This window comes from Geotrypetes seraphini, chromosome 2, assembly GCF_902459505.1.
Source record: "Geotrypetes seraphini chromosome 2, aGeoSer1.1, whole genome shotgun sequence".
Lineage (NCBI taxonomy): Eukaryota > Metazoa > Chordata > Amphibia > Gymnophiona > Dermophiidae > Geotrypetes > Geotrypetes seraphini.
Window position 1 is genome coordinate 491,318,478 of NC_047085.1, and position 25,052 is coordinate 491,343,529.

Consider the following 25,052-nt stretch of genomic DNA (forward strand, 5'->3'; position numbering starts at 1 on the left):
TTCCCTATCTCAACAATTGGCTCATAAGAGACACCTCTCCTCAAGGGGTGTTCTCAGCAACTTAGTCAAGAATCCTGTTTCTCCAACAGTTAGGGTTCGAAGTCAACTTTCCAAAATCCCAACTTCAACCCTCTGAAACTCTACAATTCATAGGGTCTTGCTCGACATGATTCAGCTCAGGGTGTTCCTACCTCAGCAAAGATAGGACAATTTGCTTCAACTCGAGTCTATCATCTTCCATCCATCTCAGCCAGACAAATGATGAAATTATTAGGTCACATGGCGTCTACAGTCCACGTTACCCCCTTCGCGAAGCTTCATCTCAAAATAGCTCAGTGATCCCTGGTGTGTCAATGGTCTCAAGCTCTTGATCCATTATCACAGAAAATTACAGTTGCATAATCACTTTGTCAATCTCTTCAGTGGTGGATGAATTCTTCAAATCTTTCCAAAGGACTGCTGTTTCAAATGCCTCCATATCAGAAAGATCTGACCACAGACTCGTCCATGTATACTTGAGGAGATCACCTGGATGGTCTTCACACACAAGGAAAATGGTCTGCTCATGAGCAGAAGTTCCACATAAGCCTTTTGGAACTCAGAGCAATTTGAAATGCTCTGAAGACTTTTCAAAACAGTATATCCAGTCAAGTGCACCTAGTATGTACGGACAATCAAGTGTTGTGTCAGATATTCTCTCTTTGGGGGACTCCTCAGATAGACCTATTTGTGTACCCTCACAATCACAATCTCCCTCAATTCTGTTCCAGACAATACTCTCCTCATCGTCTAGAGGCAGATGCCTTTCTCCTGGATTGAATGGACAAATTCCTTTGGGGGTTTCCACCAATTCCTCTCATTCTCAGACGCTAGACTCAAGCAAGAATCAGCCACCATGATCCTTATAGCCCCTCGGTGGCCCAGACTACCGTGATTCTCCCTTCTACTTGAGCTCATGTCAAGGATCTAATACCCCTGCAGATCTTTCCATCTCTTCTCACTCAGGGTCTCTTTTACATCCCGATCTACATTTGTTGCACCTGACAGCTTGGTACCTCTTGGAATGACTCAGCGGATGCTCATCTTTCTGATCCTGTCAGAGTCATTTTAGATGAATCCAGAAAACCACCTCCACAGCAGTGCTACCAATAGAAGTGGACACATTTTTCAACGTGGTGTGCTCTTCATCATCAAGATGCTTCATCCTCCTCCATATCGTCAGTGTTGGACTACCTTCTCCACTTCTCCAATTCAGATCTTAAAACCACTTCAGTCAGAGTTCACCTTAGTGCTATCAGTGCTTTTCATGTTCTGGTCAACAGTAAACCTCCTACTGCTCATCCTCTTGTTTCCAGGTTTATGAAAGGACTTTTCAATATCAAACCACCTCTCAAACTGTCTCCAGTGGTTTGGGATCTTAATGTTGTTCTCACCACACTGATGAAACCTCCATCTGAGCCAATGTCTTCTACTCACCTTAATTATCTCACTTGGAAAGTGGTATTTTTAATCTCCATCACTTCTGCACTTCGAGTAAGTAAGCTTCAAGCATTGGTGTCAGATCCAAGATTTGTAGTTCTCCACACCCATCCAAAATTGTTGCCGAAAGTAGTCATGGAATTTCATCTAAATCAATCGATTGTGCTTCCAGTTTTCTTTCCAAAGCCTCATGCTCATCCTGGAAAAACAGCTCTTTATACCTTAGAGCAGTGTTCTTCAACCGCTGGTCCATGGTCCAATGCCAGTCTGCAGAAATGTTCTGCCGGTCCACAGGGCCGGCACCTCCATTGGGCCCAAGAGATTTTTCTGTAGCCGCCGGTCCTCGGTGTGATCAATGCAGCGTCTTCGGGCCAGCTCCCTGAGTGCTGCAGTGCACAAAGCCGTGGTGAAAGGTTCCTGCCTGCACCTGACCTGGAAGCCTTCTCTCTGATGTCGCAACGTCAGAGGGAAGGCTTCCAGAAGAAGCACGGGACTCATGCAAGGAGCCACTTCCCACAGCTTTGTGCAATGCAGCACTCAGGGAGCCGGACCAAAGACCCTGCGTTGATCGCACCGTGGACTGGCCTGAAACTAACACTGGAGGCAGGCCAGAAGGCAAGGAACATGGAGGGAGAAAGACAACAACAGTAGGGGGATATACTTTTATTTTTTTTATTTAGTGATTTTACATCTGCTGTCTGTTCAGGAAGAAATGCATTTGTTTGTTTTTCTCTGGGGGTTGTACTGTTTGCAGAGTCTTGCATCTTAGGGTTTGTTTGTGAATATTAATACTTTTAGTTTTTGGTCCTGCATTTGCAAGGGTTTGTTTGTGAATATTAGTACTTTTAGTTTTTGGTTCTGCATTTGCTTGGGGTTATCTGTTTTCTGGTAGGAATGAATATTGAAAAGCATACAGTGTACTTTGTGTATTTTAATTTTGTGGTTAACCATTATGTGTTGTTAATACGATTATATTGTATGTGTGTATATATGAAAAATGGATGGAAAAAATGGTGTTACAATTAGTACTATTATGGGGGGCAGGGTCTGGGGCAGAGATAGGGTGGAGATGGGCACGACTTAGCCCAATGTTCTTCAACTGCTGGTCCGCAGACCGGTGCCGGTCCACAAAATAATTATTTTATTTCCGCCGGTCCATAGGTGTCAAAAGGTGGAAGAACACTGCCTTAGAGTATAAACAAGCTTTGGCTTATTACTTACAAAGGACTAAGCCACACAGAACCTCTCCTCAACTGTTCATCTCCTTTGATCCTAACAGGTTGGGCCGGCCTATAACCAAGATAACTATTTCCACATGGCTAGCGGCCTGTATTTCCTTTTGCTATGCTCAGGCTGGCCTGCAGCTCAGGGGTCATATAACCTTAAGGTCCTAGCTATAGCAGCTTCAGTTGCATTCTTACATTCCACTTCCATAGAAGAAATCTGCAAAGCAGCCACTTGGTCCTCAGTTCACACATTCATGTCTCACTACTGTCTGGAATTTTTTTCCAGACGGGGTGGTCACTTCGGCCAAGCAATATTACAAAATTTATTCCCTTAATAGCCAACTCTCCCTCCATCCCATTGCAGCAAGCTAGGGAGTCCCACATGAGATAATATGCTGCTTGCTTGTCCTAGGATAAAGCACAGTTACTTACTATAACAGCTATTATCCAGGGACATCAGGCAGATATTCTCACATCCCACCCACCTACCCCGGTTGGCTTCTTAGCTTGCTTAAGGAACTGAGGTGTGCAAGCAGGCATTGAGCGGGAAGGCACTCATGCATGTGCAGTGTGGGCAGTCGCAAAGTTTCTCAAAACTTAGTGACAGTACACTTTTTAACTTGTTCATACCAGGCTCCGTGGATGATGTCATCCACATGTGAGAATATCTGCCTGTTGTCCCCAGATAACACCTGTTACAGTAAGTGACTGTCCTTTTCCTTCTAGGCATACCATTGTGTCCTCCCAGCATCAACTTCATTGACACATGCAAAGCGTTGATATGAGGATAACTGTTTTCCATTCATCCAACTGCTATCTCTGCACAGGCGTACCTCAACATCAAGGTCTCCCACGCCTCACCAATTGGTACAGCAGAGTGCTTTTATGCCACTGTTTCTCTCGGTACTAGCACCAACTCTACAGGAAGAGATCTAGGTTTTTGACCCAGGTCTCAGACGAGAGTTTTTGGGGCTACAGCAGACTCGGTCCACAGGCTTCTAAGGCTCCCTTGCCTGCCTCAGCCCAGCCTGAGGATGCATCGTAACATTGATTAATCGAGGACATGATCATGTACATCAGCTCAACACCGAGCATCGGCATTGATAAGAAGCCATTCAACGTGTGCCTCATCCTCGGAGGAAGTTTCACCTTTACACACACTCGACACTCCCAGTTACACCAACAAAAGTACTTTGAGGAATCTGACTCTGATATCTCCCTCCAGTCCAGTGAGAACCTACGAGATTTCTCTGCAGAAGAATCCTACATATACTGTACCTTCTTATCCTTTCCCTCCTCTCTCACGCCCAGCATCCCCACCTAAAAGCCTCTCTTTTACAGGTTTCATCTGCCAAATGGGACTGGTGTTGCCCATAAAAAGGGAGACAGAGGAGGAACCTCGTTCTGAACTCTTTAAACTCCTTGACTTTGAAAGTCCACCAAATAAATTCATCAAAGTACCTGTATACAATATCATGAAAATGCTTTATTTAAAAACAGGGAGACTTCCTTATCAGTACAAGTTGCTCTTAGATAGACACTATGGGGCTCATAATCGAAACAGAAATATATCTAAAATCCCGCCCAAATTGGAACTTGGACGACCTTAAAGTGCCAACAATCGAAACAGGTTTTAGACGTATCTAAAAACACCTTAGGCCTTTTCAGTGCCGTTGTATGTCCAGAGTTGAAAGGGGCATTTTGTGAGGAGTGGTGAGGGTGGCATTTGGGCAGGATGTGGGCTGACCTAGACTTAGTTGTACTGCAACTATAACTGAAAGTTTAACAAGACTGCCTAGACAGAACTTATACGTAGTGACTTAGCCGATCTAAAAATAGGTCTAAATGCCCAGAAGGTATCCAAAGTGACCAGATAACCACTGCAGACACAAAGTACAGATTCCCACACACTCCCCCAGTGAAGCTCAGGTAGAGTCTACTTTTTAAAAAAATCTACCCCCTCCAAGGTCTATGCCTCAATCCCTCCAGGCCGGGAAGGGCAAACTATGGACAAGTTTGGCAGATGGCTCTACCAAAACTCTGTGTTAACAAATAGAACTGTCAATTACAACTTCTACTTCTCCTGTTATTTGAAACATCTCATCAAACAATTTCCAAGGTATCAAAAATATCTTCCTTCTCATAAAGTGAAAGGTTTCCAACACCTTGTTAGAACTGTCACTCAGTTGAGGAAGTATCTGGTTTGTTCTGCTTATGATGTTTTTGAAATCACTTCCAGAGCTTCTTCTATGTCTGTGGCCATGCGAAAATTGGCATGGCTCAGAGTTTCTGACATGGATGTGAATCTTAAAGACAGTTTAGCCAATGTCCTTTGTTTAGGGGATGAGCTTTTTGGGGACTCTAAGATACTGCAACCCAAAAGCTCATGGTTTATGGAACCTGATGGGATACTTTGGTTAAACCTAAACCCAAGCCCTCTACATCGAGACCATTCAGGCCTCCTTCTTCTTATCAGAGGCATTTTTTAACAAAGTCCTTTGCTCCAGCCAGGCCTCAACAGAAGAAACAGAAACAGCAGCACCTTAAAAAAACTCAGGTGGCTGCTCCTGCTAAATCAAATCAGTCTTTTTGTCCAACTAATCGAAAGCATAGTTGCAATCCCTGTACTTCAGTCTCTCCCTTAATCAATCGGAGGTCATCTCTTAACTCTTTTTTCATCATTGGCAGTTGATTACTTCTGACCAATGGGTTCTGCAGATAATTTGAGAGGGCTACTCCCGTTGTTTTCTAACCATCCTTCCAGATTTTCCTCCAAAAGAGTCTGCTTTCAACCCTCAACAGTCCTCTCATCTTCAGGAGATCAATTCCTTACTACTCCTCAATGCCATCGAAGAGGTTCCTGTGGACCAACAAAACCGGGGCTTTTACTCTCGCTACTTTCTAGTCCTGAAGAACACTGGAGGTTTCTGACCTATGCTAGATCTCAGATCCCTCAACAAATTTCTTGTCAAGAAGAAGTTTCATATGATGTCTCTAGCCACTCTTTCCCTTGTTGGCTCACAACGATTGGCTATTGTAAGGATGCGAACACAGCAAAACACACACAGGATATGAGTTCATCAGTTTGTCTCCGCTCCTTCTTGCCTCGGCCTCGTCAGGAGGCCCTTGTTCATTTATGCCAGCAGGTGACCCATCTGTCCTTGGCCCCGGCTCGGCTTCTGATGGTCCTACTAGGTCACATGGCCTCCACGGTTCACGTGACTCCTTTTGCCAGACTTCACCTCCGTATTCCTGAATGGACTCTAGTGTCCCAATGGAACCAGGATTGGGATCCTGTCTCTCGACTCATTGTCATGACTCCTTTGTTGAAGCAGTCTCTCCATTGGTGGATGCTCTCTTCCAATCTTTCCAGAGGTTTTAGGTTCATGCTCCTCCGCAGAAGGTCCTCACAACCAACTCGTCGGCCTATGCTTGGGGGCTCATCTGGATGTCACATCAATCTGCTGGAGCTTCGTGCGATTTTCCTCGCCCAGAAAGCTTTTTGTCACCTGCTTCGTGACTGAGTGGTGCTGGTCCGCACGGACAACCAGGTCGCCATATATTATATCAACAAACAAGGGGGCACGGGGTCCCTGTCCCTGTGCCAAGAGGCGATGCGGCTCTGGGATTGGACCATCTGCCACAACATATTCCTTCGTGTGGTCTACATTCAGGACCAGCACAATAGTCTAGCGGACAAGTTGAGTCGTCTTCTGCAGCCTCACGAGTGGTCCATCCATTCCTTGACCCTGCGTCAAGTGTTTGCTTGTTGGGGGACTCCGGACGTCAATCTGTTCGTGTCCCCCCTCAATCACAAGTTGCCCCGCTTCTGCTCCAGGGTTTACACTCCTCTCAGGCTCAAGGCTTTTCTGCTGGATTGGACGAACCTGTTTCTCTAGGCATTCCCTCCATTCCCTCTGATTCTGAAGACTCTCGTCAGGCTCAAGTCCACGAGTGCCACCATGATTCTGATAGCTCCTCGGTGGCCCCGACAGCCATGGTTCTCCCTTCTGTTGCAACTCAGTTCCAGGGAGCCTCTTCTTCTGCCTGTTTTTCCTTCTCTGCTTACGCAGAGTCGAGGTTCTCTACTTCATCCCAACCTACAGTCTCTGCACTTAACGGCTTGGTTCCTCGAGACTTAATGCCCTCGTTCCAGTTCTCCCAGCCTGTGCTGAACGTCCTGGAGGCATCTCGGAAGGAGTCCACTCACCAATGTTACCATCAGAAGTGGACCCGCTTTTCTTTCTGGTGTGCTATTGCCTCCTTATCTGCTGTCCTGGATTATCTGTTGCACTTGTCTGGCACTGGACTCAAGTCCTCTTCGGTTCGAGTCCACCTTAGTGCCATTGCTGCTTTTCATCAGCCGATTGGCGGGAGGCCTATCTCTGTTCATCCTGTGGTTTCCCGCTTCATGAAAGGTCTTTTCCATGTTCATCCACCCCTTAAACCTCCTCCTGTGGTTTGAGATCTTAACGTAGTCCTTGCTCGCTTGATGAAACCCCCGTTCGAGCCGCTAGCACGGGCTCATTTGAAGTATCTTACTTGGAAGGTTGCGTTTCTTATTGTTCTCACTTCTGCCCGTCGGGTCAGTGAGCTTCAAGCCTTGGTAGCGGACCCACCTTTCACTGTCTTCCATCATGATAAGGTGATTCTCCGTACCCATCCTAAGTTCTTGCCTAAGGTTGTTTCTGAGTTTCACATCAACCAATCCATTGTTCTTCCTGTGTTTTTTCTGAAGCCCCATTCTCACCCTGGAGAAGTGGCTCTGCATTCTCTTGATTGTAAGCGTGCGCTGGCCTTCTACTTGAAGCGCACCGCTCCTCTTCGTTCTGCTCCCCAGCTGTTCCTCTCTTTCAATCCTAATCGCTTGGGTCGCTCTGTTTCTAAGCAGTCCATTTCTAACTGGTTGGCCGCTTGTATCTCTTTCTGTTATGCTCAGGCTGGTCTCTCCCTGCCGAGTCAAGTCACAGGCCACAAGGTCAGAGCGATGGCGGCATCTGTTGCTTTCCTCCGCTCAACTCCGATTGAGGAAATCTGTAAGGCTGCCTGTTGGTCCTCGGTTCATACGTTTACCTCGCACTACTGTCTGGATGCATTCTCCAGGCGTGATGGCCATTTTGGCCAGTCTGTTTTGCAAAATCTGTTCTCTTAAGTTGCCAACTCTCCCTCCATCCCATTCTGGTTAGCTTGGAGGTCTCCCACATGTAGAGAATATGCTGCCTGCTTGTCCTGGGATAAAGCACAGTTACTTACCGTAACAGGTGTTATCCAGGGACAGCAGGCAGATATTCTCACAACCCACCTACCTCCCCTGGTTGGCTTTTTAGTTGGCTTACTGAACTGAGGAGCCACGCATCTATGTCGGGCGGGAAGGCACTCGCACATGCGCAGTGTGGGCTATCGCGAACTTTCTAAATTTTTTAAAGTGTCCATATAGGAGATCTGTGGATGTCGTCGCCCATATGCGAGAATATCTGCCTGCTGTCCCTGAATAATAACACCTGTTACGGTAAGTAACTAACTGTGCTTTTCCTACTGGCCATTTCTCTCCCTATGCACCCAAGTATCTTTCTAGCTTTTGCCATCACCTTTTCAACCTTTTTGGTCACCTTAAGATTATCACATACTATCACACCCAAATCCCGTTCATCATGTCTGTTAAATGCTTCTATAACAAACTGTCTTTATAAAGTAGTGTTCCTCTAACCAGTTTTTTTAATTTAATAGCGAGAATATTTACATTGCATCTTATATTTGTGCTGGATAATGTTGTATGTAGCTGTGTTGTTCCTAGGATACTAAAGCTCCAGATTTACCACAGGAGAAAGTGTTATTTTATGTAATCCATGAGTATATGTAGCTTCTATAAAGGCAAAGCTTTATTTTGCTTATAAACAGTAAAAACAAACAAAAAAAAATGCAATTATACTTCAGTCACCCCAAAATGTTCCATAGTGATAGTGTCGTCATGTATGAAAACCTGGTTGGAATATTGAATTTTGGACTGATTTACTAAGGATTTTTACCTATTATGTATATTGGGGAAAAGTAAACCAAGTCCTTTGCTAGGTATGATGTAAACAGTCTTTGTATTTTATTTGTCAGATTATTAAAACCCTGGGACTCCTGCCAATCCAAACGAAGAATATGCTAGAAGAAAGCAAAGTACTTCCAATTATCCAGCGCTGGGCTCAAACCAAGAGTGCTGTACCACAGCTCAGTGAAGGAGACGGTTATTCCAGTGAGAACACATCACGTGCTCAGACACCTCTAAACACACTAGATCCAACTGTTAAGTTGAGTGTTGAAGTTGATGGAGAGACTCCAAAAAAGCTGGTTTTCCGGAGGCTAAAGATCATCAGTGAAAATAGCATGGACAGTGCCATTTCAGATACAATGAGTGAGCAGGAAGGGAAAGAATGTAAAGAAGAAGTGGAGAATCAAGAGCCTTCACCCACAGTGATAGTGAAAGAACCACATATGCCACAAACGCCAGTACTGGTGACCAGTGTTGAGGCTGAGGCACCAGCAGATACTAGCAAACCACAGGCAGTGGAAACTGAAGCTGAGCAACCCGAAGCAGAAACCAAGGAAAATAATGGGTCAAAACTGGAAGAATCTCTTGCTGTGGAAACACCATCTCAGGATGAGGAGGAGGGCATCTCTGATGTGGAAAGTGAGAGAAGCCAGGAACCAGGAGATAAAATGATAGACATGAGTGACCTTGCCATAAAGCTGCTGGAGAACTGGAAAGACTTGAAGGTAAGAATCTAGCAATTTTGTAAGATTCTCAGTGGGTCATTTCTTTTACCTGCTCTGTTTGTACTCAATAAGAACATCTGGAAGAGTTTACTCTATTTATTGGCTATTCAGAAAGGGATTGGGACTTGTATACCGCCTATTTTTTTTTTTTTTTTTTTTTTTTAATTTTACAACCACACTAAGTGGTTTACATGCAGGTACTTCCAATTATTGTCCCTGTGGGTTCACAGTCTATCTATTGTACCTGGGGCAGTGGAGGATTAAGTGACTTGCCCAGGGTCACAAGGAGCGGTACAGAGTTTGAACACACAACCCCAGAGTGCTGAGGCTGTAGCTATAAAATATAGAGTGGAATTGTTCTAATAAGAATGATGTCCACACAGAAAAATGTCCTCAATCTCATCTGATGATTCCAAATAAATTTATTCATCCAGTACTCAGTGACTCGACTCAACATTTTTCTGTGTGGACATCATTCTTATTAGTACCATTCCACTCTATATTCTATATATTTGAGTTTGTGGTTTTGTTTCCCCTATTTTATTCCTTGCTGTAACCACTACATATATGAACATAGTTTTTCTCAAAAATCCTTATTTTTTCACTTTGTAATATTATTCCCAGACTCTTAAAATATTGTTGTCTAGGATGCTCTCCCCTCCAACCTTGGGATGAAATACCCATGACACATACTTACTGCTATAGCCTCTGTAACCATCAAATTCCTACGCAGAACAACTTCAAAGGAGTATAAAAGATCAATTGTGTGCATCATTTAAGTACTGGCAATTAAATTAGCAACCATTGTGTTTTCTGATATTTAATTGCTATGGAAACAACTGGTATTAAATGATTTAGAAAGGATTTTCCTACTTCAGCATGCCCACTGACATAAATTAATAAATTAGAGGCTTGCTGTGCTGGAGTTTACTAGAATCTCCTACAGGTATTGTTAATAGACAAAGAATGAATATAACTTCTACAGTTTAATACTGAACATAAAGAAAAAGGTGTAATAAAAGGCATGCACATGTTCTCAAATAATATGAAACTATAGGAGATAAAGAAGGGCATTGTTGAAAAAAAAAGTATAAAAAATATTCCTCATAAGTCAAAAAAGTCCCATCTAACAGCCATAATCAAACCAAAAATGCGTAGATTAGAGAATATGGTTACCTTTACATGGTAAATCTGCAGTAACAGCAACCTGCAATCAGAATTACTGCGGATGTGGAAACAAAACTTTTTACTGCCCTGCAGGAATAGTTAAAAAAAACAACTTTGTTCCCACAGTAAAAATAACATTCTTGTTCCCTTTCTGTCCTCCTCCCCTTGGATCTGTCATCTCTTTCTATCCACTGCTTTTAACTTGCATGTTCCTGCAACACAGCAGCAATTCACATGGGCAAGTTCCGTGGCCTTCCTTCTGTTGTGTCCTGTCCTCTCTACTTCAACTTCTGTTCTGATTGCTAAACAGGAAGCCACAGTAGAGAGGATGGAACGTGGCAGAAGGAAGACCATGGAGCCGACCTGTGTGACTCACTTCTGGGCTGCATGGACATGTAAGTTACAAGCAACAGGTAGAAAAAGATGCTAGGCCCGTGGGGAGGATGATGGAAAAGGGAGAGAGGTGGTGACCAGACCCATTGGAGGAGGAGGGAGGCCGGAGGAAGGGAGAAAGGTGTTGGACCCATGGGAGGGAGGAGGAGAGAAGAGAGAGAAATGCTGTCCAAGAGAATGAAAGAAGAGGGAGTCAAATAATAATAATAATTTATTCTTGTATACCGCCAAAGCCATAATAGTTTGAGGCAGTTTACAATAAGAAGTACTGGACAAGCAGTAAAAAAAAAAAAAAAATACAATACAAATCATCAGAAATACATACAAGATAAAAAGATTTAAAAAATTAAAACAGTGAATCATTAGGTTACAAATTGATAAAACAACTGTGTTTTTACTAATTTTCTAAAAGTAAAATAAAATGGAGCACGCATAATGGAGAGAGACTAGGTGGAGAAAAGAAGAGGGGGGAGAAGCTGGACACAGAGAGGTAACAGAGACAGAGGGTAAATAATGTACATGGAGTAGTACAGCCTGATTCAGGGAAACAAAATTTTGATTTGGTCTACTGAATTGATTTTTCAATTCAATTTGATTCGCTTTTCTTGCCCAATCAGGTGTTTGTATTTCAGACATCCTGGCAGGTTTATTTTGTAGTCTTTCCACTCACCCCAACCCCTTTTTCCAACCCCCACACCGGCGCTGTGGTATAAACAAAAAAGACTCTTCTTCTTAAGTCCTAGCTCACACTCGCTAACATCAGCTCTGGCAGGATACACATTTTAAATCTGACATATTGTAATCATAAAATAGAAAATAAAATCATTTTTTTTCTACCTTCCATTGCCATATCCAATATTTGTTTCTTTTCCACTGTCTACGTCTCTCTCTCTCATCTGTCTCTGCTTTGTGCACTGGGTCAAACTTCTTAATTCCCCCTCTATGCAGCATCTTTGCCTTCCTCCCCTCCATTATGATATGCAAAGTTGCTTTTGTTGTCCCCATGCACTATTTCTCCCTGCCATTCACCCTATGTCCAACATTTCTCCCTCTCTCTTCTCCATGCATTTCTTCCTCCCCCTCCACCATATGCAGAATTTCTCCCTTGCCCCTTTCTACCTCTTCTCTCCCGTCCTCTCTTCTACCTCAGCAATTCTTCCTCTCTCCCCCCCCATGTGCAGCATCTTTTCTCCCATCCCACTGAGCAGCAGCTTTCTTTCCCTTCCACCCATTCCCCTGTGTAGCAGCTTTATATCTCGCCCTCCCATCTCCCTGTGCAGCAGCACCCCCCACCAACTCTCCCACCATGAGACCTGACTTACCTTCGAGGCCTCCTAAAACAGCAGCAGCATTGCTCTGAACTGACTAGGGCTTCTCTTTGCCATGTCATCAGTGACGCGACAGAGGGGCAGGCCTTGAGTAGCTTGTTCAGAGCGATGTCGCTGCTGACCGTCCGTCACCTCTGATGCTTTAGGAGGCCTCGGAGGTATGTCAGGTCTCACTGGGAGGGGGGCAGGGTAGGTGTGCTGTTGCTGAATTGGTCAGTCTGATTTTCTCGGTGAATTGAACAGCACTAGCATGGAAGAAGGCATAAGGACAGGGACACAGAAGGGAGATGCTTTGTGGTGGTAATTATAGAGACATAGGGAGCAATGCCAGACACAGGGAGCAATGCCGGACACAGAAGGGGGTATCACTCACCATAAAATTACCTATACCCATCCTATCATTTTCTGTGCAAGAATCTCCCCAACCCCTATATGTCTGTCCAATTAGATTGTAAGCTTTTCTGAGCAGGGACCATCTATTAAGTGTTGATTGTGCAGCACTGCGTATGCTTTTCAGCACTAAAGAAATAAGTAGTAGCAGTAGTAGTAATTTGTTAAATGGATTCTATGAACTTTGAAGGGCGGTTTTGCTGGGTATTTGAAACTGCCTGGATGGGAAAGGATTTCTCTTGAGTGAAACCTTCAATTCTCACAGCTGGGTGATGTCATCCAAAGAGCCCAGCATGGAACTAACTAGTTATTATGTAGAAACTTGCAGTAGTGCCATTACTGCGCTTTTCCCAGGCTCTGGCTGTACTTTCATCTGTAATCTTCAGTTTCCAAGATCTTCTTATCCATTTGCTGGTGGTTGTTATTGTTTTTTATCCTTCACTTTCTGTCCTAGTCATCCATCTTTGGCATTAACTTTTAACATTCAACTTTCTTCCATTTTTCAGCTTCCTTCTCAATCTGTCTACTTTTCCATATCTTCTTCTCCATCCATGTTTGACATCTCCTTCCTCGCTCTGCCTTTCCCCTTTCCTCCCCATCTTTCTTTTCACAGAGATCTGTCATATTCTCCCCTCTACCCCCACCCCCATCGTAATCTGGCACTTTTTGTTTCCAGTGCTGCAGTCCTGCATACTTCAGACCACGGGCACAATGAATGAAATAAACACGCTGCCTTCAGTGGCCCCAAAACATTCCCTCTGCTACAGCTTCCTACTGCGTGGACAGGAAGCTGTAGCAGAGGAAAAGCTTCCGGGCCCACCAAAGACAGTGTGTTTACTTCATTTATGTTGCCCACAGCCTGAAGAGCATCTTCACAGGCACCATGGGCCTCCACAGAGGTCTCGGAGGGCCACCATTGGCTTGCAGGCCTTGCATGAAGATCACTGTTAGTTGTTGTCAGAGAGGTATTTAGAGGCACACTGGTTTAGATGAGATTTTTTTTTTTTTAACTCTTTATTAATTTTCCATTCAAAAACAGTGCATTAAAATATACTTACAATTGACTTCAAGACAGCACTTACAATCGATTAAAGAAATACTACAAAACATTTCCCTCCCCCCCTCCCACCCTAATTCAAGAACAAAAACAAAGTGGATACATACATGGATGAGGTTTTTGGACGAAGACAATTTGGTCTTGATTCTGTATAGGACGCTCTGTCTCAGCAGCTGCCTAAGCAGCTTTTGAGAATCGCACACAGGCACCAGTCAGAGAATCTCATTGCCACTGAGCTGATCATGGCAAGGGAATATCCCTTCCACAGTCTGTTTAGCGGCCGCAGCAGGGAACTCATCCCGTCCCCCCGGCGAAGATGACCGGGATGCACTGGGGAAGGGCTTAATGCCTTGATTGGTCTAGGCGCATCATGGGATGCACTGAGGTGGAGCCTAATACTTTGATTGGCACTCCTAAGGGTTCTGACCAAATGGAATCTTAGGCCACTTCCAGTGTATCCCAGAATGCCCTGGGAGAGAGGCCTAAGATTCCGGTTGGCCCAGGTGCCTAAGGCCCTTCTCATAGGAGGGGCCTTAGGCTCCTGGACCAATCAGGGCCTTAGGCTCCTCCTGGGATGCACTGGGAAGGGGAAGGCCTGCCATTCTGTGGAGACGGGCCTGCCGGCCTGAGGGAGTAAGCACCATGCTGCTTCCTCCAGCTGCAGTCCCCGAGTTACAGATGCCAGACATAAGTATGACTCATACTTAAGAACGCGATTGTGGCTTCATTTGATTTCACTGAGCGATATTTCCAGTGGAATAAACTCCTACACTTCTCCTGTAGCAGATTTAAGAATGATGCATGGCCACATTAAGAACAGTGTGTGGTTGTGCATATGCTGTACCTTAGAGGGAATACTGGTAGGGACAGTTGACCCTTTTATCAGCTGAGAGCAGAAGTAGTTAGGAAGAATCTTAAAATTTACAAGTTCTGAGTTACATTCAAATCCAACTTACTTGTAAGAACAGCTTTAAAAACATAACTCATTCTTAACCCGGGGACAACCTGGACTGGACATGTGCCATTTGTAATGCCTGCAGGATTTTCTGAAGGGAGTTGGCTCAGCAGCACTCTGATGTAATTAGCTTCCTTGTGATGAAAGGTGACTAGTAGCAATTTATTTTTACAACACAAACAGAAACATCATTAAACAAAAAGAAATTTATATTAAAATGATGTAAACAAAAGTCAACTAAAAATGTACTGTCTAAAACAAGCCTGCACAACTCAAAAATGATCCAGGGCTGCAACGAAGTCAGAAAATGTAGCACGGGCCGCAGGTAGTAGCCACGGCTCAAGGCACCCGGAAGTGCGCAGATGTTGCTGTGATGACATCACACGCATGTGTGACATCATCACGTCGACATCCACAGACCTCCCAAGCTCCACCCTAAACCCACCCAAGCTCTGCCCCAGATCCTGCCCTCTTTACTAATTGTAATGTAATGTTTTCCTTTCATTTTTTTATATACACACAGCAGATATAAATTCTCAAAACTGACACATTTCAATCACAATATTGAAAATAAAATCATTTTCCCTACCTTTGTTGTTTGACTTTATTTTTCTGTGCTTTTAACTATGTTTCCAAGGCCTTCTTATCCATTTTTTTCATCCTTCTTAACTTTCTGCCCTGCATCCATCTTGGGCATTAACTTAACTTTCAATTTTTCTGCTGTCTTTTCAAATTCTACTTTTCTGTGTCTTACCTTCCCTTCCTATCTCTCTCTCCCTCCTTCCCTCCCCATTTCCATGGTCTGACATATCTCTTCTTCCCTCCCTCCTCCCAGTGGTCTGACATCTCTCTCCTTCCTTTCCCCCCTTCCCAGTCTGGCATCTCTCTCCTCTTCTTCCCATAATCTGGCATCTCTCTCTACTACTACTACCACCACTACTATTATTATTTCTTTAGCGCCACCAGACTCCCCTCCTTCCCTTCCAATCCCTGGTCTGGTATCTCTCCCTTCCATTAGTCATCTCTCCTCCCCCAGAGTGTAACATTTTTCTCTCTTCCTCCTTTCTGGCCCCCTCCCAGTCCAACATTTCTCTCTCCTTTCTACCAGTTCAACATTTCTTTCTCTCTTCCTCCTGTATGCTTCTCCTCCGGTCCTCCTTCTCTCCCCTAACCAAAATTTCTCTCTCTCTCTCTCTCCCTCCCTCCATGAGTCCTACTTTTCACTCTCTGCCCTCTCCCCCTTCCTCCGAGTATGACATTTCTCCTTCCATCCTTTCTGTCCTCTCCATGACTCCTACACTTTCTGCCTCCTGCATGCTTTCTCTCTCTGTCCTTGCCTCTTCCCTTGAGTGGCTTCCCTTTCTCTCTCCCCCTGTCCAGCAGTAACCCTCCTCCCTTCCCTCCTCTCCCTGTCCAGCAGTAACTCTCCTCCCTTCCCTTTCCCTCCTCCCCTGTCCAGCAATACCTCTCCTTTCTCTAGCCTAGCGGCAGCTCACTGTGTGCTTTTAACTTCACCACACAGCTGCATTAGCATTAGTTTAGACATCATTCCATCAGGCAGCCTCGGAGCTTTTGCTAAGATGGTCTACCTCGTATCATCAAAGCAGGCCGGCCTAGCAAAGGCCCCAAGGCTGCCTGATGAAATCGCATCTAAACTAATGCTAGCGGCTGCTGGGTGGCAAAGTTAAAAGCCCACTGAGCTGCCACTTCTGGTCCAGGGGTGGGGAGAGAAGACGAGGCAGGCAGGAGTCCCGGCAGATACACGACGGCAGCAGAAGGTAGGAGTCCTAGCATATGCGATGGCAGCAGGTAGTTTCCAATTTGTAAGTCTTCAGGCAACCATTGCGCAGCGCAGGCCTGTTCCGGAAGTAGAATGAAGTACTCCGGGGCAGGCTTGCCCAGGGAAGCGGGCGGACAGTAGGAGTTCACCCTGGTGTGAGCCACAATGAGAGCCGTATCGGGCCGCATGCTGTGCAGGGCTGGTCTAAAACCTGGCATGGCCCTAATTTTGCCTGCACAAAACTTCTAAGCAGGGCTGCAGAGTCACAATCAGAAGCAATTTTTGGGTTACTGGAATCAGTGGAGTCAGTCTGTGAAAATGTGCTGATATGCTGGCTCCGACTCCTAATAGAGTTAAATTGTATGTCATACAAATATTATAATGCTTAAATTTCTTATTTCACAGATAACAATTTGATCTATTTTTTTCAGGATATGTTTTACTTTTAGAATATATTTTGATATCAGTTTCTTTGGTAATTACAAAATGTAATATATTTTATGATATTTATGTATGACAAAATGTAATATTTTGATATTTATGTTCTAGAGAATGACACGAGGACAAAGTTTGTCTAATCCGATCCGTACAAGTCTTGAATAGTTTATATTGAAATCATTTTATTAAAGTATAAAAAGAAACAATATTCTGTAGAACTATCATTTTATAAATCACAAATACAGAACAAGGATTTTAAAAACCCTGTCTCCTCCTCCCTTCCACATCACAAATATCCCCTCCATTATCGAGACAACTGAACAAGCCTCCTTTTACAAAGCCACAATAGAGATTTCTACCGCGGGCCAGTGAGGTAAATGCTCAGACACTACTATTTTATAATTTTCTTTTTTTTTTTCTTGCTAATACAATTTTTCTATTCCCCTTTACCTTTTGTTTTCTTCCTTTTTGTTCTTCCTCCATAATATATAATAAATCTTTCCTTCTCTTTATAGCCAAATTGTGTGTTTTATCATGGTTGATTTACCCTGTTAGTCCTTATTGATTTTATAATTTTTAACCCTTTTCATTATAAACTGATTTGGTTTAACAATCTTGTTAATAATTGCGGTATATCAAGTAAAGTAACTGTAACTTTATTCTATGAGCATCAGGGCATTTACCTCGCTGGCCCACAGTAGAAACTTCTACCACAGCTTTGTAAAAGCCAGCGCAAACTACTACAAAATGCTGCATAGAAAAATCATGCTAACAATATACCTCAGTCACACACACAGAGCACAAATGCCAAATCCATAATAGCTGACCAAAAATGATAAATATAAATTAAACCAAAATCCCAAGAAGCTACACCTTGCATGTATTACAACACACAACACCTACTGTATATAGATATGTAAATAAAGAAATCGAAGTGGAAATACCATGGATAAAGGAGTCGGTCGAAGATTTGTTGTACTGACTCCACAGCCCTGCCAGTAAGAGAAAAATGTAATGATTTTTGTTAACCAAATGGTATATGTAAAGTTTGCATGGTTTTCAACATTTTCTTGCCTATCCAAGTTAACTACAAGGAAGCCTAGGATGGAAATTTGGTTTTCTTTTGCACAGAATTTAGTTTGGTTTGCTTGAAATCTGTGGTGCAATGTCACTCACTGTTTCTCACTATTTGTGTTTTGAAAGGAGGTGTACCGAATCCCAAAGAAGAGTCAAGCTGAGAAGGAGAGCAGCGGTATGTGAAGAGCAATGCAGTTAGCCTTGGGATAAAACAGTATTTGTTTCAATGTCTTCTCTATGAACAACTGGATCCTTTGGAAGCTATGCTTAATTTAATTTAACCAACAAAAGCAGTGATAACATTTTCAGAGCTTCACAGAACCTTTGTTCAGTTGCTTCTGCAGCAGAAGCATGGAATGGTTATAGCTTAGAATAGCACTCTCTTGTATTTTGCCAATGAGGAAGGGAAGTTCTCTGGGAGGTTAGGAAATTAAAGACAAGTAGGAACATGAAATCAAGCTGGCAAGATACTTCCTGAACCTCTTTTTATACATCTATTTAAATGGGTGGTTTATTGTCTTCCTCTGTTCTTTGGAAGCTTAAATATAGTCCAGGTACCAAAAATATGCTGTTGATTATCCACATCAGAGGCAGCTTTGGTATTGGAAATCACAAAACATGTTATAGTTCTGCTGGGTGAAAAAGCATTGTGTAAATTTACATTTACGGCCTCTTTTACAAAGCCGTGCTAGCGGCTGCGCTGCGCTAATAGCCCCGAAGCCCATAGAGATTTAAAGGGCTTCGGGGCTGTTGCCGCACGGCAGCCGCTAGCGCAGCTTTGTAAAAGAGGCAGTTAGTTTTATTACAGACTATATTTTTAAAATGTAATTTATATCAAAAGTGAAAATTGTTATTTGGATAGGAACTGTATTTCATGTAGTGAGGTCAGGGTTTTTCAGTTAAAAAGAAGCCCTAGAATGAGGGAGTATACGATATAGGTGAAAGGGGTCAGAGACTCTGGCGTAATCTAAGGAAATACTTCTTCACCAAAAGAGTGGTGAATTGATGGAACTGTGGAGGCACTGTACTGAATTCAAGGAAGCTTGGGACAAGTGCATAGGATTTCTAAAGGAGAGGAAGGGATAATGGTCTTTATTTGCCTTCTTTTCTTGTTTCTATAATATGAGTTTGTGTAATGTGACATCTAATTCTTAAAACCTCCTCTTCCTTCTTTCAGTAAAGACCACCATCGCCACCTCCACAGTATTCAGTGTTTTATAGTGGGAAAAGGTGCCACTTCCAGAACTAAGCACAGCAATTAAGATACTATCTCAATGATCAGTACAGAGGCAATATTACATTCTTTTACCTGCTAATATCATCACTAATTATTTCCCAAGGCCACTTTTCCAACTTTTCCTGCTGTGTGGTTTGAATGCATAAACCCATATAATAATGGAGACATGTTTTTCCACTTGATCTACCTTTTACATATGTTTATTTTTATTTAATGTGTATGGATGTGCACACACACACTCCCTCCAGCTATTCTTGAATAAGCAGTATAAAATAATAAGTAAGAAATAAACACCACCATCCTTATGGGAAGAAAGAAATCATGATCTAATATGGAAATCTTAATAGTTTTGGTTTTTATCTGCTTGATAAATTATGGAAATGGGTTTAGAAGTCAGTTTCAGCCTGGATTAATACTGCAGAATTGAATGTCTTCAGTTTCTTTATATATGTCTAAAACTAATTTTGGACCAGCCCAATGGCAGTATTGCGCATTTCCTTGCGGAGAGACTTGGGTTTGAGTCCTGTGTAAGACATTCTCACAAAGGGAGCTGGATGGAAGTGGGGTCTGACTTGGAGAAGAGTTTGCTTGAATGGGGAAGGAGGAGCAGGATTTTAAATACTAGAGAAGAAGGGAGACAGGTGCAGGGTTCTGAAAAGCATGACAGATAACCGTATTTTCTAGTGCAAAAGACATATATGAGTGGGATTCACCTCTAATTGTGAGTTGTGTAGAAAGCATCATCTATATTTTTTTCAGTTCCACCTCCTGCATCATTAGCTTGAACTGTAGTTCCCCAGTTTCTCTTTCTACACACAAGTTGGAAGGTGTGTTCTGATCTGTTCTGCTTTTTGTTTATTATTTGGGGGGTTTATCCAGATTTTGAGGCTTTTCAGTGCTTAGGTCCCCAGTGTTACTAGGGCATCTCTGCCTGGGAGAGTACATAGATTCTCTGGTCAGAAGTTTGTAACTGGGAGGGCAACCCTTTTATAGGACACCTACCTAGCCAGCCTGCACTAACATTTTTGGTGGCTCAGGGACCATTCCCCTAGTACAGGGGTAGGCAATTTCAGTCCTTGAGAGCCAGAGTCAGGTCAGGTTTTCAGGATATCCACAATGAATATGTATGAGATGGATTTGTATGCACTGCCTCTAAATCTATTTCATACATATTTATTGTGGATATCCTGAAAACCTGACCTGGCTCCGGCTCTTGAGGACCGGAATTGCCTACCCCTGCCCTAGTAGCAAGGCTCGCTCCTAGTTGTTTCCACAGCTTGAGCGCAGGCTTTGTGGCCTCATGTCGGTCCTGAGGACTCTTATCGGGTTCTGTCTGCATTCCTCCTCCACCGATAATGTGTGTGGAGCTTTGGGGGTTTGGGGTCTCAGGGTCTGGCTGATGATCAAAAGACACAAGCATTTGGATTAATCTTACATGTTTGTCTGAGACAGTATTCTTCATATACCAGCTGATGTTTCAACTGATGCAGGCAACACAAAAAGAAATCCAACAGAGTCTGCAGTACACCAAGCAACAAACAAAAAACAAACTGCAGACTGATATGTACAAGATGCAGGCAATGTTTATTATACCAGATATTTAATGCAGTTAATAATACCACCTTATTACTAACCAAGGGACTCGACACGGTCCGTGTTTTGGAGAACACGCCTTCTTCAGGGGTCCATGGTTGATAAGGTATGAAATAAACTGCAATAAAAAGGTATAAAACAAACGCCTGTGTGGTTTACACTCTCTAGCCGAGTATGCGACGTGACACCAATTGAAGTAAAGCCACCAGCAAAACTGCAAGTACAGTTTATTGAAGTCTATGGGAGATATTGGGGGGGGGAATCTTTAATTGTAATTTTGGTGGTTTCTGAGGCTTGGTATAGGGTCCCTCGCCTCCAAAAATCCTTTCCTGAATTTTTTGAACTTTCATCTAGCTCTCCCGGGCTGTTTTTTATGCCAAAATGGATTTCCCAATTTGATTTTGCCTCAAAAACGCCTCAATTTTGTTTAAAATTGTTATAAAGGGACTTCTCAGGTTGTTTTACCCCTAATTCATGCCAGATTTGCGCTGAATGGCTGGCTGAGGAGCGTCTACATTCCACGTGCCGCTGGGGCATGTATTCAGGGTAGGAACACTAGACTTGGTTCCCTCTGGTCCTTCTAGGGCAATGGAGTTGTAGGAGGCTTATTTCTGGACCAAAAATTCCTCTTAGAGCCCTCGAATAGTGACTCTGCATCTTCAGCAAAATGCAGATGTGCAGGTGCCTCTGGGTCCATGAATGGAGAAGGGGAATCCTTGCCCGGGTCCTTGGGCATCCTGTTCAGGGCTTTACCCCTGACTTTGTGAGTCTGTTTGAAGCCTCTCTGACTTATCAGGGTCTTCCTATACCATCTGGGGTCACACCAGTGGGTGCACATGAGGGTTTTCCCTCACACATTGCAGGCCCACCTCCAAAAATTCTTCCACAGGAATCAGAGATCCAATCAGAAAAGTACTAGGAGGAATGGAGGAGTCAGAGTCAGTGCCACTCCCTGAAAGTGAATCTTCAGTTTTGGAGGATTCAGGATCTCAGGTGGGGGTCACCAGTCAGGAGTCTGTGACAGCCCTGAACTAGGAGAGCAACCCGACCGTGTATCTCCTTTATAAACTGGTGGCTTTGCTGGACGTCATTATAAAGTCTTTCTACAACTGGAATTTCCACAGATCTCTACTGCTCAGCGGTCTGTCATGAGCAGCTCCAAGGCTCATTTTTTCCTTTACATCCAGATATTACAGTGATGCTGACACAGCATTGGGAGGCTCCAGAGGGTCCCTTGCGGATAGCTAGGACTATGACAAAGTTGTACCCAATGGCTCCTTATTTTCAACAGTTGTTTGTCCCGCCTAAGGTGGACTCACTGGTAGCCTAGTGAAGGTGGAGTGATTTTGAAGGATGCATAGGATCGCAGAGTTGCTTTAGTCTTCAAAAGACAGTTTGAGACTTTGGCCTTGGGATTGAAGGTAGCGGTTGCAGCTTCCTTTGGTGCACGTGCCTGCCATACTAGATTGCGTTGGGCTCCAACTTCCCACAGTTACTCATTTCAAGGGTGGATTATGTAGCAGATGCTCTGTATGATGTGTTCAGGGACATGAGCAAGGTTTTTGCTTAGTCTGTCTGGATTAGGCAGTGGGTGGGAGATTTTGCTTCAAAAGCTATGTTGAGCAGCTTGCCTTTCAAAGGCCAAATGCTCTTTGGTAAAGGGATGGATGATCTTATGGTCAGTGTGGCAGATCGTCACCCTTAAGTTTTTGCCAGACAGTAGACCACATGCCCCTGGGGGGACAGGTTGTGGTAATTTTTGTGGTTCTTAACAGTTTTGTCAGTCCTCAGTGGGGTCCTCTGCACAGAGATCATTTCAAGGATCTTGTCAGAAGTTTGGAGGCTCCAGGCGAGCTCAAACCTCAGGTTCCCACCCAGCAACGGCCTCCAAGAAGCCTTGTGATGCCAAACCAGTCACCAAACTCCTGCAGATAGGAGAGAGATGGTTGGCTTACTGGGAGGCCTGGGCGAGAATTTGCTTGGACTGCTGGACATAATTCAAGAGGGCTACAAGCGCAAATTTTTTCATCCTCTCCTAGACTTATTTTGTAGAGTCTCTTGCAAGATGGCTAGAGAAAGCGGCAAAGGTCCAAACAACAGTGAAGCAGCTCATCGGTTTTTATCCATAGAACCAATACTGATCGAGGAATTGGGCTGGGGCAGAAACTCTATATACTTCATCGTGCTCAATAAAGACTCCAGTGCCTAGAGGCCACTCCTGAATCTGAAGTAAGTCAGTGCAAGACTTAACATGCCCTGATTCCATATGGAGACACTGCGTTCAGTCATAGCTTTGATGGCACTGGGGGGGGGGGATTTCTAACTTCACTGAATTTGACAGAGGCTTACTTGTCTATTCTCATATTTCTGTCTCACAGGAAGTTCCTGAGATTCCATGTGCTGGAGAGATGCATCCAATTCTCAACATTCCCATTCAGTCTAGCAACAGCACCTCACACCTTTACCAAGGTGATGGTAGTTGCAGCAGTGCACCTATACAAGGTTGGGATCCAGGTGCATCCATACTTGGATGATTGCCTGATCAGAGTGTCATCCAAAGCGTAAGATGTCCAACTGCTACAGGACCTGGGTTGGATTATCAATTTTCAGAAGAGCCATCTGTAGCCAACACAATCCCTGAAGTTCTTGGGGATCAGCACAGGAGAAGACTGGGTTTTTCTCCCAGAGCCTCGCAAACTGAAACTAAGGTGCCAGCTTTTAGAGATCCTGGCAATGCCAATGCCTACAGCTTGGCACTATCTGCAAGTGCTGGGGTTGATGGTAGCAACCATAGAGGTTGTTCCATGGGCAAAAGCTCATCTGGACCCTCTTCAGGATGTACTGTTGTCCAGCTGGTCTCTGCAGATGGATTCTCTTCAGGTGCCGCAGGCCTGAATGACGGAGGCCCTTCAAAGTTTGCATTGGTTGCTCCAGCCAGAGTCCAAGGTTTGCCTCTCCACATCTCTTTTTCAGTGATCCTCATTTCGAGGGGCTCATTGCAAGGGTCATCTAGTTCAGGGCCAGTGGTTGCCCCCTCAGAGGAAATGGTCCATCAACAGACTGGATCTGCAAGCCATTCGTTTTAACACTGCAGTCATTGGAAAAAGGAAAATGATCAGAGTTTTCTCGGACAATGCAATGGCATACATCAACAGACAGGGAGGCACCAAGAGTGCTCCATTAAGATTTGAGGCCCACTGGCAGAAGTCCATCTATAGGCTAGTGCTGCCTGATTCAGGGGGGGAAAATTCATTTGATTCAATTTGGCATATTGAATTGATTTTTCTATTCGATTCGATTCACTTTTCCTGCCCAAAAGGGCATTTTTTTTTTTTTTTCAAACGGCCTAGTGGGTTTATTTTTGTAGCCTCTTCACCCATCCCACTCTCTCTATGCCCCCTCCAATCCGCCAGTGCTGTGGTGTAAACAAAACAAACAAAAAAAGACTTTTCCTCTCTCTGTTAGCTCACTCTCGTTGTCGACACCAGTTCTGGCAGGATGCACATTTCAAATCTGACATATGGTAATCACAAAATAGAAAATAAAAGTATTTTTTCCTACCTTTTGTTGTCTGGTCATTTTATTATTCAAATCATGTTGCTCCCAAGCTCTGGTTTCTGTTTGTCTTCTGTTAACTCGCTCACCAGGGACTCCTGCCCATTTGACATTTTCTTCTTTCTCCATTCTTACCATTCATCTTCCATCTCTGTACCTTTCCTTCCACTGCTATGTCCAACATTTCTATTTCTTTCCCACTCTCTCTCTCCCTGCCTTGTGCCCTGGGTCAAAACTTTCTATTCTCTTCCATGGAGCATTTCTCCCTTTCTCCCCTCCATTATCATGTGCTACATTTCTTTCTCCCCATGCACTCTCTGTCCCTGCCCTCCACTCTATGTCCAACATGTCGCTCTCTTGGTAAATCAGGCAGCACTACTACATGCTCTCTCGGCAGCATACGTAGTCGGAGTGGACAATGTGCTGGCTGACTATCTCAGCCGACAAACCCTGGATCCGGGGGAGTAGTCTTTGTCCCAGAAGGCCTTCGACAGCACTGGGGGCATCCAACATTAAATCTGATGGCGTCAGAAACCAACAAAAAAGTATTTTGGTTCTTCAGCCGAAGATTTGAGCCTGGAAGCTACAGCATGGATACTCTAGTGCAAACTTGTA

At 44.0% G+C, this 25,052-nt stretch overlaps 1 protein-coding gene across 4 annotated transcripts in view; it reads left to right on the plus strand.

The window, feature by feature from the left end:
• The window catches only part of SETD2 (SET domain containing 2, histone lysine methyltransferase), a 282,749-nt gene that overhangs the window by 163,649 nt on the left and 94,048 nt on the right, over positions 1-25,052 (plus strand). For all 4 annotated transcript variants that reach the window (XM_033931879.1, XM_033931878.1, XM_033931876.1 and 1 more), the window contains 2 exons: positions 8,811-9,467; positions 18,179-18,227. In XM_033931879.1, the coding sequence (XP_033787770.1) occupies positions 8,811-9,467; positions 18,179-18,227 (706 nt within the window). The remainder of the gene's footprint in view (positions 1-8,810; positions 9,468-18,178; positions 18,228-25,052) is intronic.